The sequence below is a fragment of the Semicossyphus pulcher genome, unplaced genomic scaffold (genome assembly GCF_022749685.1).
Source record: "Semicossyphus pulcher isolate SPU_LCO1_2020_fin unplaced genomic scaffold, fSemPul1.0.p SCAF_4, whole genome shotgun sequence".
Classification (NCBI taxonomy): domain Eukaryota; kingdom Metazoa; phylum Chordata; class Actinopteri; order Labriformes; family Labridae; genus Semicossyphus; species Semicossyphus pulcher.
Genome location: NW_027211715.1, coordinates 11,122,559 through 11,138,384, shown reverse-complemented (window position 1 = coordinate 11,138,384; position 15,826 = coordinate 11,122,559). Strand labels below are relative to the sequence as shown.

Genomic DNA, 15,826 nt, shown 5'->3' with positions numbered 1-15,826 from the left:
AGGCAGGAATATTTTCACATTGTAAGCCTGATTTGCTCTTCTAACCAGACAAAAACAGAACAATTTCAGTTTGGTGGATTTGGACAAAAATATTTCTAAAATAACAACTCTTTACTAACTTTAAATAAGACCATAATGAAATTCAGCTATCAAAAAGAAAATACCTTGAGACCTGAATTGATGTGCTTGCTGCTAGACTCAAATTCGGAGCTTCCATTCTTGGCATGAAGCCCCACCTAGACAAGTGGAACTTCTGGTTAAACATTTTACACACACACTCGCACACTGTTATACAAAAATAGTGTTTGACATTCTGGACCTTAAAAGGAGTTCATGCAAACAGACATTTGGTGAAATTGTTTGCATTCAATAAATAAACTTCAATGTCCCTTTTGCTTTTTACTCCTGACAATTCAATATATGCCTCAAAATCAGAGAAGTGATGTTCATTTTTGAAGATTATCTTGCTAAAAACTACTGTGAGGAGTTTTTAGCTGGTTATGAAATGGACTGAAATTGATACAGATGCCTCTACAGTGCATCCGGAAAGTATTCTAGGTGCTTCACTTTTTCTACAATTCGTTATGTTACAGCCTTATTCCAAATTTGATTAAATTCTTTTTTTCCCCCCATAATGACAAGGTGAAAAACGTTTTTAATAAAAAATTTAAAAAAACTAAGAAATCACATGTACATAAGTATTAACAGCCTTTGTCATAAAGCTCAAAATTATATAATAGCTCAGGTGCAGGTGCTGTTTCCACTGATCATCCTTGAGCTGTTCCTACAGCTTAATTGGAGTCCACCTGTGGTAAATTCAGTTGATTAGACATGATTTGGAAAGGCACACACCTGTCTATATAAGGTCCCACACTTGACAGTGCATGTCAGAGCACAAACCAAGCATGAAGTCAAAGGAATTGTCTGTAGCCTGAGAAACAAAATTATCTGGTCTGATGAGACAAAGACTGAACTCTTTGGCGTGAATGCCAGGCGTCATGCTTGGAGGAAACCAGGCACCGCTCATCACCAGGCCAATACAGCATCATGCTGTGGGGATGTTTTTCAGCAGCAGGAACTGGGATACTAGTCAGGATAGAGGGAAAGATGAATGCAGCAATGTACAGAGACATCCTGGATAAAAACCTGCTCCAGAGCGCTCTTGACCTCAGACTGGGGCGACGGTTCATCTTTCAGCAGGACAACGACCCTAAGCACACAGCCAAGATATCAAAGGAGTGGCTTCAGGACAACTCTGTGAATGTCCTTGAGTGGCCCAGCCAGAGCCCAGACTTGAATCCGATTGAACATCTCTGGAAAGATCTGAAAATGGCTGTGCACCGACGCTTCCCATCCAACCTGATGGAGCTTGAGAGTTCGAGACTTTAGAGTGCTGCAAAGAGGAATGGGCGAAACTGCCCAAAAAGAGGTGTGCCCAACTTGTGGTATCATATTCAAAAAGACTTGAGGCTGTAATTGCTGCCAAAGGTGCATCAATAAAGTATTGAGCAAAGGCTGTGAATACTTATGAGATTTCTTAGTTTTTTATTTTTGATTTCAAAGAAACTTTTTTCATGTTGTCATAATGGGATGTTGTGTGTAGAATTTTGAAGGGGAAAAATGAATTTATTCCATTTTGGAATAAGGCTGTAACATTACAAAATGTGAAAAAAGTGAAGCGCTGTGAATACTTTCTGGATGCACTTTTTATGAGCTCCAAAAGCAAACAAGACCATTAGCAACAAGATTGATCATATCTGTATAGTTAATTTTAATGCCTGTAACCACTGCAGGGGGGTAGGTGTCAGTCAACTTTGCATTGCCAAATCAGCCTTTTTTCTATATTTTCCACGGCAAAGATTCACAGCGAGTGACTCGTTTGAATGTTAAAAGAAAGCAGGCTGAGATTTTTTGTTGCGTTTAATAAGATGACAACAAAAAAATCACAGAACCTTTTGGATCCAAATTTTTCTTTCGGAGTCCCTGTAGCACCTACAAGACGATGCCTGACATAATCTCAATGCATATCTTTGAACTCTAATTTTAGGGTTAGGGTTGACTGACTGAAGTATCAGCTGACAACATTAAACTTTTTTTTTTTTTTTTGCAATTTATCTTTTTCTGGATAATCCTTGTGAGCTGTCAAAAGTTTTAATTTAAATTTCTTAAATTAAGAAGGTATTACTGTGGATCACAAACTGTAACCCACCATCTGATAAGTCACTTAAGTGCAATTGAAAGATTTCTAGAAGTTACCGATCTGCTTACCACTTCTCAAAAACATGGAATATGTTGCAGAGAACTGACATCATCAGCCTTTCTGACTCGCCATAGACTGCTTTATTAGCATAACATTTCATTAACATAGAATTGTAAAAACCCTGACATAAATTTGGGTGAGGCCACCCCCCCCCTCAAGTTTTCAAGGGGAATTGACCAGCAGTCAACTGACTGTTACTGGTGTGCCATAAAGGTGAATGGTCAGAACTATACTATTCTCACAATGGTGAAAAGCAGAGCTGAGAGCTCCTGTGAATAAACTGCACTGTGGAGTGACCTTATAGATCTCCTTTAAGTGTGGCAGGCAGCCTGAATGCAACAAAATCAACCAAATGTCTGGCCTTTTCAAATGTTTAACCTACTTTTTCAGTCTCAGGACAAACTGAGTGATTGCCTCGGAAACCAAATACTAATGATTATCCTAACAATAATAGTAAAACTGTGGTAGACTCAGATGGTTTCTCCCCCTTTGATCCCTAATTATATTTCATTACACCCAATGAGAAATCCTACAATAACAACCAGCAATAAGCAGGATTACTGAAGATGCTTTGGAACTACAAGCCCCATCAGACTTTGCGGCCCAGGCGGAAGAGGATTGTCTCGACCTTGGGGTTTGACGTACAGCAGCATGGCGAGCAAGGAGCCGAATGTAAGTGTTTTAATTGCTAAATATGTTTTGGAGAGTTGAATTTGGGTACTGAGCGTATGTTTATATACCACATAAGGAACTAATGGTCTGGTAACGAATAAACGCTTATTTTGTATATCAGCTAGTTGTTGGTAAAGACAACATTGGCATTAGTCACTCTGTCAGGTCAGTTAGCATGTCGCATTAATTGACAGTTCTGCTAGCTCGTGCATCGCTTAACTTGTCAAACAGCCGTCCTCATTAGCAAAGTCGTATTGTATGACTTGGCTTGATATTTTTGATGGCTATTTAATATTGATAAGTAATTTCTGACCATCTCTGTCAATTAGCGTTTTGTCCAGCACCTGAGGGATCTGGCAGGTCGGATGTCCTCATCTGGTGGTGGCAAAGGGGCAGGATTAGGACTGAAGCTGCTGCTTGGAGCTGGTGCTTTGGCATATGGCATTAAAGAAGCCACTTACACAGGTAAACACACACACTTGTACCATGGTCTTAACATGTAACTATAAACATGTGACTATACTATTATAGATGGTTCATATCTCCGGATAAAGTTGATACTCCTGAAAAACAGGAGATAAAGATGCCTCTAAGACACCACCGACCAATGATGTCGTATGTGGTTCCACCTATATGATTGAGAGAGCGTAGGCGATTAAGAGTACAGTTTGTTTGATTCCTTACTCATCCTGTCAACATATGGCTTCCCACATATAGACTTAGGTAAGTTTGTGGGAAGTTACTGTATATTAACAGCCTCTAATGTAAATTTGGCAACTAATTTTGTTGTGATTTGTCCATTTTTTCTATCTGAGAAAACAACGCCACCCAAGATCAATTTGCTAGTCGACTGACTCCTCTTGCTTTTTACCCCGTTGACGTGGGGCAGGGGTCCATACAGATGCTTTGTAGATAAATTCAGAGAGAAAAAGCGAGGTACATCACTCCTCTAATTGCATTGATTGAGGTTCCACCTCTACTGTCCTATAGACCAACTTGTGCCATTGTTTAAAAGCCTTCAAGTGATCACCATGTTGGTTTTAATAATTTTGATATGCCTACTCGTCCTCAATCCTGCTTCAGCTGCGGCCTAGCTGCTGTTTTGAAAATGGAGTCATAGGTGAAATGTGTGTGTGTGTGTGTGTGTGTGTGTGTGTGTGTGTGTGTGTGTGTGTGTGTGTGTGTGTGTGTGTGTAGTGGAGGGTGGTCACAGAGCCATCATCTTCAACAGGATTGGCGGGATGCAGATGGACACTATTCTGGCTGAGGGGCTGCACTTAAGGTAGGATCCGCACACAATTATTAGCTGATGTGTTCTGGTATCAGTACTGTTTGTAATATATAGTATGAGTCTATAGTATTTTAGAGGCTCAAGGGGAAGCAGAGTGAGGATAACATAAGAGTGAATGAATGTCCATCATCATGTTGACCTGTATGAACTGAGACCAATCTCAAGCTTAGTATGGGTGTCCCAAAGTAGATTTTTTTGGATGTATTTCTGTTGTGAAAAGTCATATCCACAAAAATACACAGCAATTGGAAAATAAAAATAACCGATAATCTGTATAAAACATAAAACTGTTATAGGTTTTACAAATGTAAACAGTTTCAAAACAAAGTGACTTATTTATGTGGAGTTGTGGGTCCATTTACAATAGGTTTTGACACAGATGTGGATCACATCCTGTTAGTTTGTGGGCCATATGCCATTGTGACGTACATCCTCTATGTTGGCAAGTGTTTTTTTTCAATTCATACTGAAGCAGTTAAGTAGAAAAAAATCCAGAAATGTGAGAAGCAAATCAATGCTGTAGACATATATAAAGAAGTGTTCAATGATTCCAAAATATCAAATTTTTCCGAAATGCATTCTTTTATTCATGTTGTAAAAAGTCACAAAATAACCACAAAAATACAGTGATACCTGTAAAGACATATTGAGGCATCTGTAGTTCTGTTTGTACATTTACAAATATTTTACTATTCACCAATTTGATTTTAGTATTGGTGTTGTGAAAAGCAATATCAACAGAAATAAAGAGCAATTTTCAATAAACATAACTCCCACTTTAAAAAGTAATATAAAAAGCATTTGTAGATAAATGTTTTTAAACAATCTCTTTTGTTCAGCTGGCTTTGTTTTTCACATTTAACCAAACAACTGAGTCATTGCTGCCCCAGTGTTTAGTTCTACACAGCATGCTAGATCAAAAGAGCCCTGACTTGTAAACAGCAGCACCAGCATCACACGCACAGCTCTGACCTGTCCTGCTGGCTCCCCAATTTATACAGACTGATACACCTCTGTTACTACCTTGGAGTTGTACACTATACATTATGTTAAATAGAACTTTCCTATCAGTTGATGAGTTTAAAAAGTGTATGTGAAGTGAATAGTATTTATATATTCTATAAATTAGTGCTGCAATGGTTCTGTCTGTTGGGAACTGGAAGGTCACTGTCTTTGCCTTCTTCCTGTACAGACTGGTTATGTCCACTCATGTGGGAATTTTGCCACCTGCTGGTGTATCTCGTAAATGCACCTGGATTTTCTCTACACATATAGTATGCTGTTATACCAATTATGCATAAAACACATAATTGCATTTCACAGTTGTGGGTCTTTTTCTACTAAACTGTTTTGTCCTTTTTATACAAAGGACAAAAATTGTCAGACAAGTAGGAGAGAAGTTGGAAATGTTATGTGGCCTAAAATTGCCAGAAAATGATCAACAAATGTGCAAAACGAATTTCACCCTTTTCACCTATAGAAATAGATTCACAAATAAATAAATATGTCTCACTTTACATTGGTTGTGGTGAAACACTTTACATTTGTAAAGCTTATAACACTTGTATGTTAAATCAAACTCTACCTTGTTTGTATATTTGGTTATGACTTTACAGAGCACATTTTTAATAATACCTGGATGTAGACAGTGTGATATTTGTGGATTGCCTTCTGTAAGTTCCAACATTTAAAGTCCAATAAACTTTCCATATGTGTAGGACAGGAGCAGGCTGGTTTTTGTAACATTTTCAACAAACAAAACGTGGCATAATGGCTAATGTTTCAGAAGAGACAATTTTTTGTAGTTTAGATATCTCAAAAATTTGAGTTAATCAGGACACAAGGGGGGAAATAACTTGACTTTGGGAAAACATGGCAAACTAAAAATATCACTACTATTCAGAAAGTATTTGGTTAGAACAGGAGGAATAGAAGGATGACCAGTAGAAAAAGAGAGAAAACAGAGCGCTGATGGAGCCCAAAAGGAAGAGCAAAAAGTGACATAAATGACGTGAAGATTTTTATTAAGAAGATGGGCTCTGTGCTACCCCTTTTATGTAAAACTTCACTGGAAATAGTTTCGAAATCTTTGAGAAATGGGCGATGGCAAGTTGACCTAAGCGTTTTGGATCACAGTGCTTTAGTGCGAATGGTCGGACAGCACTCAGAGCACTAGAACAATGCACAGGTTTAAAATACAATTATTTGAAGAAAGCAGTGTTACTGTTAAAAATCATTGCATGAGAAGAGCAATTGCCCAAAGTTGGATAACGGGTATGGTCCCTCTGAGGTGGTTGGACTGGTTGTTGTGGGGGAAAGTGTTCATGATGATCATTAGATGCGATGTAGAAATGAGCAGTCCAAGCCACTGTTGACTTCAGTGTTCTCCGAATTGAAACACAATTCATGCTGTATGGATACTTTTGGAGCTTGAAGGCATTTAGTTCCCAACTTTGATGCCATTAGTGCCATTACAATACCATTGACCAATCAGTTACAGAAAAGTTGGAAAAGTGTGTGGTCTAAGGAGTGTCATATGGCTTCAGTTAGGATCAAGGCTTGTTGACCAGCACTGTAATTTAGGGATCTTATCTGACCTCTATGAGAATGGTCGTAAAAGATTAGTTGTACAAAGTTACAGATGTGACCAAAGGTATTTTCAACTATTTAGAAAGCGGAATAAACCTTGGTCTAGGCTTTTAAGAATTTTGCGGATTGTGCTTCCGTATGTTACAAGATAATGGTTTACTCAAAGCCCAATCTGAGTGATCAGGTTTCCTGGCCAAATTGTAGTGTTCCATACTCCAGTTTTCAGATTAAGTCCGATGTTGCAGCTGCATAACATTAAGTTCAAGGACAACCAGTATGGGTATCGGCCTCCGATACTGCATATTAGGCAGTATACATATTGGAGAGCATGCCAGTCAGGCACCAGTTCAATACCGTAATTTATTAGCCCCCCAAAAGATCTACTGGTTTCAGGCAAATTGTCATGTGTTGATAACAAACAAGCACGGCTAGCAGAGAGTGTAATGTTATTTAAAGCTAGCACAATGTCAGTAATCAATGTATGTCAATAATCAATGTATTTTTATAATTCTGGTATTGGAGGTAGGGCTTTGATGGTTTTATATATATGCTGTCATTTAACATGGCTAGAGCACCATGGTCACTCTGTTTTACAGCTAAAACACAGACGATAAAATTGATTAGCCTATAGGTATTTTTTACAGATTAAATCAAATACATAAACTAATTTGGGAATAGTAATATCCATCTGTCTAATATTACTACTTGTCTGTCTATCTGTGATGTAGGATCCCATGGTTCCAGTACCCTATCATATATGATATCAGAGCCAAGCCCAGGAAGATCTCCTCTTTGACGGGCAGCAAAGGTAAAAAAAAACAAAAAAAACACACTGGAGCCACACAAACACAAACGGGGAATTGGTCATTTGCCGCTACCATTTTAGTAAACCATCTTGAAGTGTCACTGTGAAACTTTAACTTATGCTTAGGGTATTCCTACCATAGAACCGTACCCGTTCAGATAAGCAGTGGACTGAGAGAATATCATTTTCAAATGTATAGATGATGCTATTTTATTACATTTCTGGGGGGATTTATTGATTTTTTTATATTATTTTATTTATCGCCAACTGTATGTTACTGATATAATGGCTGCTGAAAAACAATACAATTCTGTGAAGAAAAAGAAAGTAAAATACAATAAGATAAATATCAACAATTTGACTGCACCAGCAGCAGGAACAATAATAATTATAATAATAATAATAAAGAGATCTAATCAGTGTCAGCTCAGCCGCATCATCATCATCATCATCATCATGTCCTTATTTGTTCAGTCATAGTAAGTCCATGGATATATAAGGAGATTTGCAACTAGCACAGACCAGAAAAAACTATAGGCTGCCCCATACACAAGTGAGTTGAAGAGTGAGTCTGTTGTGTTGCTCTGAGTAGCCGTTGTGTTTTTCATTTCTGTCAGATTATAAATAAAGTGTGTCCATACAGAATATCTGTTTTTTCTCAACCAAACCTGAGGGGTGTATTATGAAGCGAGATAAGTGGGTAAGCCTGGTCTGTTAAGCCTAAACCCAGAGTTGTCTCCGAGCAGGCCTGATAAAAGTATCAAATTAATAAAAAAATAATAACTAACTCCTACTCAGACAGATCAACGGTGGAGCCCCAGCGAGAAACTGGCCAGTGTTCATTTAAACAAGTTTAACTTAAATATATTTTTATCGATGTAATGCAATAGAGATGGTGTGTGTGTGTGTGTGTGTGTGTGTGTGTGTGTGTGTGTGTGTGTGTGTGTGTGTGTGTGTGTGTGTGTGTGTGTGTGTGTGTGTGTGTGTGTGTGTGTGTGTGTGTGTGTGTGTGTGTGTGTGTGTGTGTGTGTGTGTGTGTGTGTGTGCGTGCGCGCGCGCGTGTGCGTGCGTGTGCGTGCGTGTGTGTGTGCGTGTAGATCTGCAGATGGTGAACATAGCAGTAAGGGTGTTGTCCAGGCCCCTAGCGTCCAACCTACCAACCATGTATCAACAGCTGGGGAAGGACTATGATGAGAGAGTCCTCCCCTCCATTGTCAATGAGGTCCTTAAGTCTGTGGTGGCAAAGTTTAATGCCTCACAGCTCATCACACAGAGAGCACAGGTATGTTGTCACAAGCTCTGTGATATTTGTTTTTTCAAAGTCTGTATTTAAATGTTATTTTTTTCTCAATCAATTAATGTAATAAAAAATTGTTGCAGCACCACCTGAAAAACAATAACTTTTATGAAGACAATTATAATCTGTTTTTCTGAACATTGAGGTCTCCAGATACTTGACAATATAATGTATGCAATCTAATATAGTAACCTACAAACCACTGCCTCAAGTCTTACCACAGAAACTAATACCTGTGTTAAATATTGTTTGTGTGTATTGTTCTCCAGGTGTCCCTGTTGGTGCGCAGGGAGCTGTTTGAGAGAGCCAAAGACTTCAACATCATTCTTGATGATGTGGCCATCACTGAGCTGAGCTTCAGCAACCAGTACACTGCTGCTGTGGAGGCCAAGCAAGTTGGTAAGAATCAGTATAACACACTGAGGCAGCAGAATGGCTCATACTTACCAACAGCATTCTTATGTTCTTTAACAGCCCCATTGATCTCCGACTATTTTCTGTTGAGCTTTAATTTAAACATTCTAGAAATGTTTCTTGAATATGAAGTTAAGATTTTAAATATCGCCTATTCAAATTTAACAGGGTTTAATACCCTGGTCAGCTTTACATAGGCAGGGGCTTTCAGTATTAAGACACAGATTGTTGCTTTGTCTAATTGATGCAACAGATAAACACATAAGCTTGTCTCAATTGGAAATGACTTGTGATAAAAAGACAAAATTTAATGATGAAATACATCTGTCAACAGCTGTTATGAGCGGCAATTGGCACTAATTGGCACTACCCTTGCATGTGCATTTACACATGATGACTCTGGGGTCAATTACAATGTTGTTACAATTTCATTAGGCAGATGCTTTTTTGGACAAAAGTGTCTGCTTAATGAAATTGTAACAACATTGTAACTGTAGGATGACTCTGGGGTCATGTTTACCGAATCTTTTCTTTTATTTACAGAATATTTTAAACAATGACAATCCGAAGGTATCACTAAGGCGATCTACTTTTACATTAAATAATTCACATGCAACACTGTCGAAACGACATACAGACAACCTGCAAGGGTTTAACGCTACTACTGAAATGAATATTGTGTGCCTTGGGTACACAGGGCTGAAGTGCATTGTGATTATTGATTGTCATTTAAATTTTACTTTTTCTCATGAAACACCTAGTACATATTATTGGCCAACAACAGAATAAAGTAAGGAACTAAATATAAATAAATATATTCTTTAATGAGAGGATGTAAAAGAACAATGTTGATCCCATGTAAAGTCCGAAAAGCTCAAGTGCAAAGTAAGCAATAGTAGGTTTCCCACTGATTCAAATATTGTCTTTGCTGCTTGTTAGGTTCTTCTCGCTTTGCATTGGCTGTAACATGTTACTATTTTCACAGAAAGCTGCAGAATGTTATTAAAGTTTTTACATTTATTGAAATGTTTAATATCTCAGAAATAGTAATTATTATATTTTACTTTGAAGGTTTTAAAATAAATTACAAATATTTACTATTAACTTAATTTATAACAATGCATTTGTATGTTTTAGCCCAGCAAGAGGCACAGAGGGCCCAGTTCTATGTGGAGAAAGCCAAACAGGATCAAAGACAGAAGATCATCCAGGCTGAGGGAGAGGCTGAAGCTGCCAAAATGGTGACTAAGTGACTGAACTAACCTGGTTCTCATTTTACAATAGAAAAAACAGTGCTCAACTTCAGGAGTTATATTCTACTAAGAAATACACTGATGAAACTTACTGAATGAATATATTCACTAAACAAAAACTTTGTGTTTTTGGTTGTGCTTTTGTGTTTGTGTATGTGTCAGCTGGGCCTAGCAGTGACTAAGAACCCAGGTTACCTGAAGCTGAGGCGAATCAGAGCTGCACAAAACATCGCAAAGACGGTCAGTGCAATCGTTTGTCTCATGTGACTCCATCTATCTTTTCCACTTTGCTTTTAACTGGATTTTTTTAGAAAACATAAGATTTAAATACTGTGTGAGATCTCATGTAATTGGACTTGATGATCATAATGATAATGATGACTGTGTCTATTTCCAGGTGGCATCATCTCAGAACAAGGTGTACCTTAATGCTGACTGTTTGGTCCTGAACCTACAAGATCAGACATCTTTTAATACGTAGGTTTGCACTCACTCACTCACTCACTCACTCACTCACTCACTCACTCACTCACTCACTCACTCACTCACTCACTCATTCAGTCTCTCTCTCGATCTCACCCACACTAGCGCACATACACGCACACAAACATTGACTCGGACACACAAACACTTCCAATGATAGTCAGTGGTTTAAAAGTTCTGGTTTTAAATTCAATCGTGTCAAACACCCTGATATTAGGGATTTAATTTGGAAACAGTTTGATTAAAACTTTTCAGTATTGCTTAAAATGCATGCTTCTTTAACCCTCTTAATCAACCAACTCAAGCCTCCTCTCTTTGTGAAAAGAAAAGCATTGAATTTTCCTGTTTTTGGCAACTTTTCATTTCCATATGGTTTCTTTTCACAAATTGTATGACATTCTACCTTGTGCAGCAATGTGACAGTGCTGGTGGTTAATGAATGTTCTGTTGTTTTTTAGCATGTCACTGGGAAACAAGTGATGAAGAGGACATGAAGAGAGGCAGTAGAGCTGTCCCTGTCACAGGGAGTCTCGGTTGTGCTTGTGGCTTAGAGAATCAAAACAGATGACTCTGTGATCTGTGACAATTGTGATTGGGGACAACAAGAAAAAACGATTAAACAGCGATCTTATTTCAGCTTCACTATTGTAAAAAAGGGCTCGTATCACATTATTTAGTAGAATGCAAAATGACATGCAAGGGCCTCTTGTGAATTAGAATTCATGCATCAATAATTTCCAAAACAACATTTAGAGGATATGTAGCTTCTGTCAGGAGAGGCTTGTTAGCCTGATATGTCAATAATGTCAGAGGAAAGAGACATCAGTGCACTACTGACAAGATAAGATGATCTTTATTGACCCCAGTGTCATGTGCTAAATGACAGATTTAACTGCTGCAAAACTCTGAATCTGGCTGCCAATCTTTTCTAGGATCTACACAAAAATGTTTTGTTTTTTAAAGTTCTAGTCTTCTTCCTAATAGTCCTTAAAGGTGTGATATTTAAAATGTGTCTGAATGTCATATCTCTGTTAGGTGAAGCAGGTGGTACAGATGTTTGGTGGAGTGTGTGGATTCATGCGGTAAATCTAATACTGCAGCTGCCAGTGTTGGCTTTCTGTTAATAAACTTTTATTATCAAGTACACTTTCTCATATCATTTCTGTATTTTCGCATTTACATTTGATCAAATTTAACTTAAAGCAACCAGGAGGTTAAATTACATCAATTAAACTCGAATGAACATCAATGCTTCCATACAGCACACAAGAATTACTGAATAGTTTGATGAGCATTAACATTTCGTATGCTGTGGTCTTCACAGCCACAGGATCTCAACCAACTTCAACAGCTATTAGAGGTTTTGTTGTTTGAGACAACATCAGCCACCATATAAGAAGAATTAATTTCAAGGGGTGTTTATCACAAATTGGGCAAACTTGGAGAATCAATGAAAAGGAGCGCTGAAGCTGTTGGTTTTTCCCGTTGTCACCCATCATTACACCTGGTACTACGCGCGAATAGGCAAACACCAGTGTTTCTTCCTGTTAAAGGCATAGGTCTGTTTTTTCTGGTGTGGGCTAAGCTTTTAAGTTCCTCCAGTGCATTTTTTAATTTTTATATTTCCTTATAATTTTGTATAATTTTAAGTGACAGTGTTTGCAAAAGATTTTTCAACAAATAACTTGTTTTTAAAAAATTAAGCTGTTGCTTTAAAGGGACCAAACTTATGACTAAAGTGAAAACTGCAGGTTTTACGCCATCCAACCTTTGAGGGGAGGGAAATCATGACCTACTGGATCTAGATTTCATGAAAAAGAATGGCATTTCAGCCTCAATGATAACGGTAGAAAAACACAACTTGTAATCAATAACTCAAGTCAAAACACAAACAACACATCTTTTCCGATTGTTGTAATGTGGACAACATACAATGCAGATTTTCATCAACTTTTCTTTTTTGTAGAACTTGCATATGGAGAACCTACAGCAGCCTGTGAGACATTTGCGTAACGTCAGTCTACAAAGTGCAACAAGAGATGCTACAAAAATATTCACTAACTTCATTATCATACAGTTTAGTATAATCACTCTGCAAATTGCCTCCCGATTGTCTCCTGTTGGTTATACTACAACACTTTTTATTGGGAAAACTATGTAAAAACTAAACTTTCTAAAGTGTTAGGTCTCGAAAATCACTTCAACCACCAGGGGTCTCCTGTTAGTTACACTACTACACTTTAGTTTTCATATGTACAATGATTTTGATGACATGAGGACTAAATTGTATAATGGTGAAGTACTTTTCCCCCCAATATACATTTCCCAAAATTGTGAAACGCAGTTTTCCCATCTAAATAATATTACTACTCTATTATTTTACTTTTTTTTGGTTTGTTCTTCGGTTGCTGAAATGTTGCATTGCTATTGCACGTTGTAAAATTTAACCCTTGCTAAGATCCCACTGTAGTTCCCTCTTATGCAGTGATATGAACAATGATGTAACAACTAATACATTTCTGATGTTACTGAAGTTGAGGAGAATTATTTGATATCTATGAAAGCATAATATACACTAGAAGAAAATTAAATATGCATTTTGGATGCACTTCACTAGACCTCTGAAGGTGTGCTGAGGTATCTGGCACCAAGACCTTAGCAGCAGATCTTTGAAGTCCTGTAAGTTGCGATGTGGGGCCTCCATGGATCAGACTTGTTTGTCCAGCACATCTCACAGATGCTTGATTGGATTGAGATCTGGGGAATTTGGAGGCCAATTCAACACCTTGAACTTGTTGTGTTCCTCAAACCATTCCTGAACCATTTTGCAGTGTGGCAGGGCGCATTATCCTACTTAAAGAAGCCATTGCCATTAGGGAATACAGTTTCCATGAAGGGTTGTACTTGTCTGCATCAATGTTTAGGTAGGTGGTACGTACCCAAAGCATCATGCTGCCTCCACCGGCTTGCCTTCCTCCCATAGTGCATCCTGGTGCCATGTCTTCCCCAGGTAAGCGACGCACACCCAGTTATGATGATTCTTCATACCAGGCAACCTTCTCCATTGCTCCACGGTCCAGTTCTGATGGTCACGTGCCCATTGCAGGCGCTTTCGGTGGTGGACAGGGGTCTTCGCTCCCCCCATCAATGTTATTCACTTCACCTATCAGTGATCATAATGTTATGGCTGATCTGTGTACATCTCTGAGTCCCGTAATAGCTACAACAGCAGCTTCAAAGCTGATCTGACATTCATCCAATTTTGACGTTACAAGGAGAGGTAGGGAGGTGTCATGATGATAAATAGTTATAGAGCTAATATAGAAGGTAAAAAACTGATGCAACAGTATTCTTGAGCTCCCAACTAGACATCTATGTGCTTCTTTATCTTAACTTAGAAAGATATCTGTATGACAAAAGTGAATTTCAAAATTAGTACTGAACACAAATTCTTTACAGTAAATGTACATTATTTAGCTGAAAAAATAAGGAAACGGGCTCTTGGGTGTTTAGTCACTTTTTTACTCCTGAATGAAGCAATCAAATAATGCAAATATTAAATTGCTAAAATGGTAGCCATTAATCATATCAAAAAGGGGTTTTATTGATAGAATTAAAAATAATACAGAAAGGGTGGCATAATGAAAGTCTCTTTTACGAAGAGACTTTCATTAGAGCATAGACACTGATAGGTTCAACATCAGAATTTGTCACATAAAAACATGCTGAGCATGAACACCTTAGAAAAACAATACACAAAATGAAATCTACTGATGTAAAAATTAAATTATTCCTCTTGTGCTTTTTTTAAAAGCAGCAAATTCCAGAAATGCTGATGAAACATAAGTCACTCAGCATATTGTATTTACTGTATCCAAGACCCTCTGTGTCAAAGCTCCATTAGTATGATAAATCCGGTCCGGACATCATCATAAATGCTGAAACAAGTTTTTCCATTATTAACATAATCATCAGCGATTGGTCTTGCTGCAGGGACACACACAGGACACATAACGGGCACAACAATTTAGTTACATGCTGAACATAAGCTTGAATATCTACTTGTTACCTCGCCCATTTACTCTTTAGTCGCCAGATTCAGTTGAAGAACACAGCCTTTGGTTTTGGTCTCTCCTTATGCACAATCATAACGCTGCAACAACAACATCCAATGCTGTAAGTGCTATTGATATATTTCTTGCACATAGCTTCCCTTAAATACAAAAACTTTCATTTTTTATTTCTGTTTGTGTACTGTTGAAAAACAAAAGATAACTAACAAGTAGGTTAGAGGTGTATTTTTGAATATTACCAAGCCTGCAAAGCATATTCCCTCTGCCTGCTGTCTTAATGCTGAGCTATGTTAAATTAATGTCTGACTAACGTGTGTACTTATCACACACTCAAAGGATGAACATTAATTGCCTTGCCTCACTCCTGAAAAAATAGAAAGTAATTCAATATCCAACCATTTGAGTGAAACAGATGTAATGAGTAATTTGTAAAGGACACACCTCAGTGGATATTTTAAAACAATCAAATAAGCTGCCCTTTAATTGCTGTCTGGGGTTTCTTGTTTAAAGGATCTATTCTTAAGCATTCAAATCAAAGTTGTTAATTTGTTCAATTTACACACAACTACAGCTCCTAAGTGTTTATGCTTCCTCTTCATGAAACGTCTCCAGTCAATCCAGTTCCACTTTGCACTGTGGCTCCTCACTGGGTTTTCTGTGCAACCGCTCTGCAGTGCTACTTTTTTCCT

The 15,826-nt window shown here is 37.9% G+C and overlaps 1 protein-coding gene across 1 annotated transcript; it reads left to right on the top strand.

Annotated features, from left to right (window-relative positions):
* The first annotated feature begins 2,890 nt into the window (after positions 1-2,890).
* On the top strand, positions 2,891-12,208 carry LOC138607135 (prohibitin-2-like). Its single transcript, XM_069679700.1, has 10 exons — positions 2,891-2,932; positions 3,262-3,397; positions 4,130-4,214; positions 7,541-7,620; positions 8,715-8,899; positions 9,184-9,313; positions 10,466-10,569; positions 10,744-10,821; positions 10,979-11,058; positions 11,523-12,208. The coding sequence occupies exons 1-10, from the start codon at positions 2,912-2,914 to the stop codon at positions 11,542-11,544; spliced, it is 921 nt and encodes a 306-aa protein (XP_069535801.1). The 5' UTR covers positions 2,891-2,911; the 3' UTR covers positions 11,545-12,208.
* Positions 12,209-15,826: the final 3,618 nt, after the last annotated feature.

Excerpts from the sequence above, each read along its gene's own strand:
- LOC138607135 (XM_069679700.1), top strand. The coding sequence starts at position 2,912 with ATGGCGAGCAAGGAGCCGAAT. Across the intron at positions 4,215-7,540 it reads GCTGAGGGGCTGCACTTAAG|GATCCCATGGTTCCAGTACC; the intron begins GTAGGATCCGCA and ends TCTGTGATGTAG. Across the intron at positions 8,900-9,183 it reads TCATCACACAGAGAGCACAG|GTGTCCCTGTTGGTGCGCAG; the intron begins GTATGTTGTCAC and ends ATTGTTCTCCAG.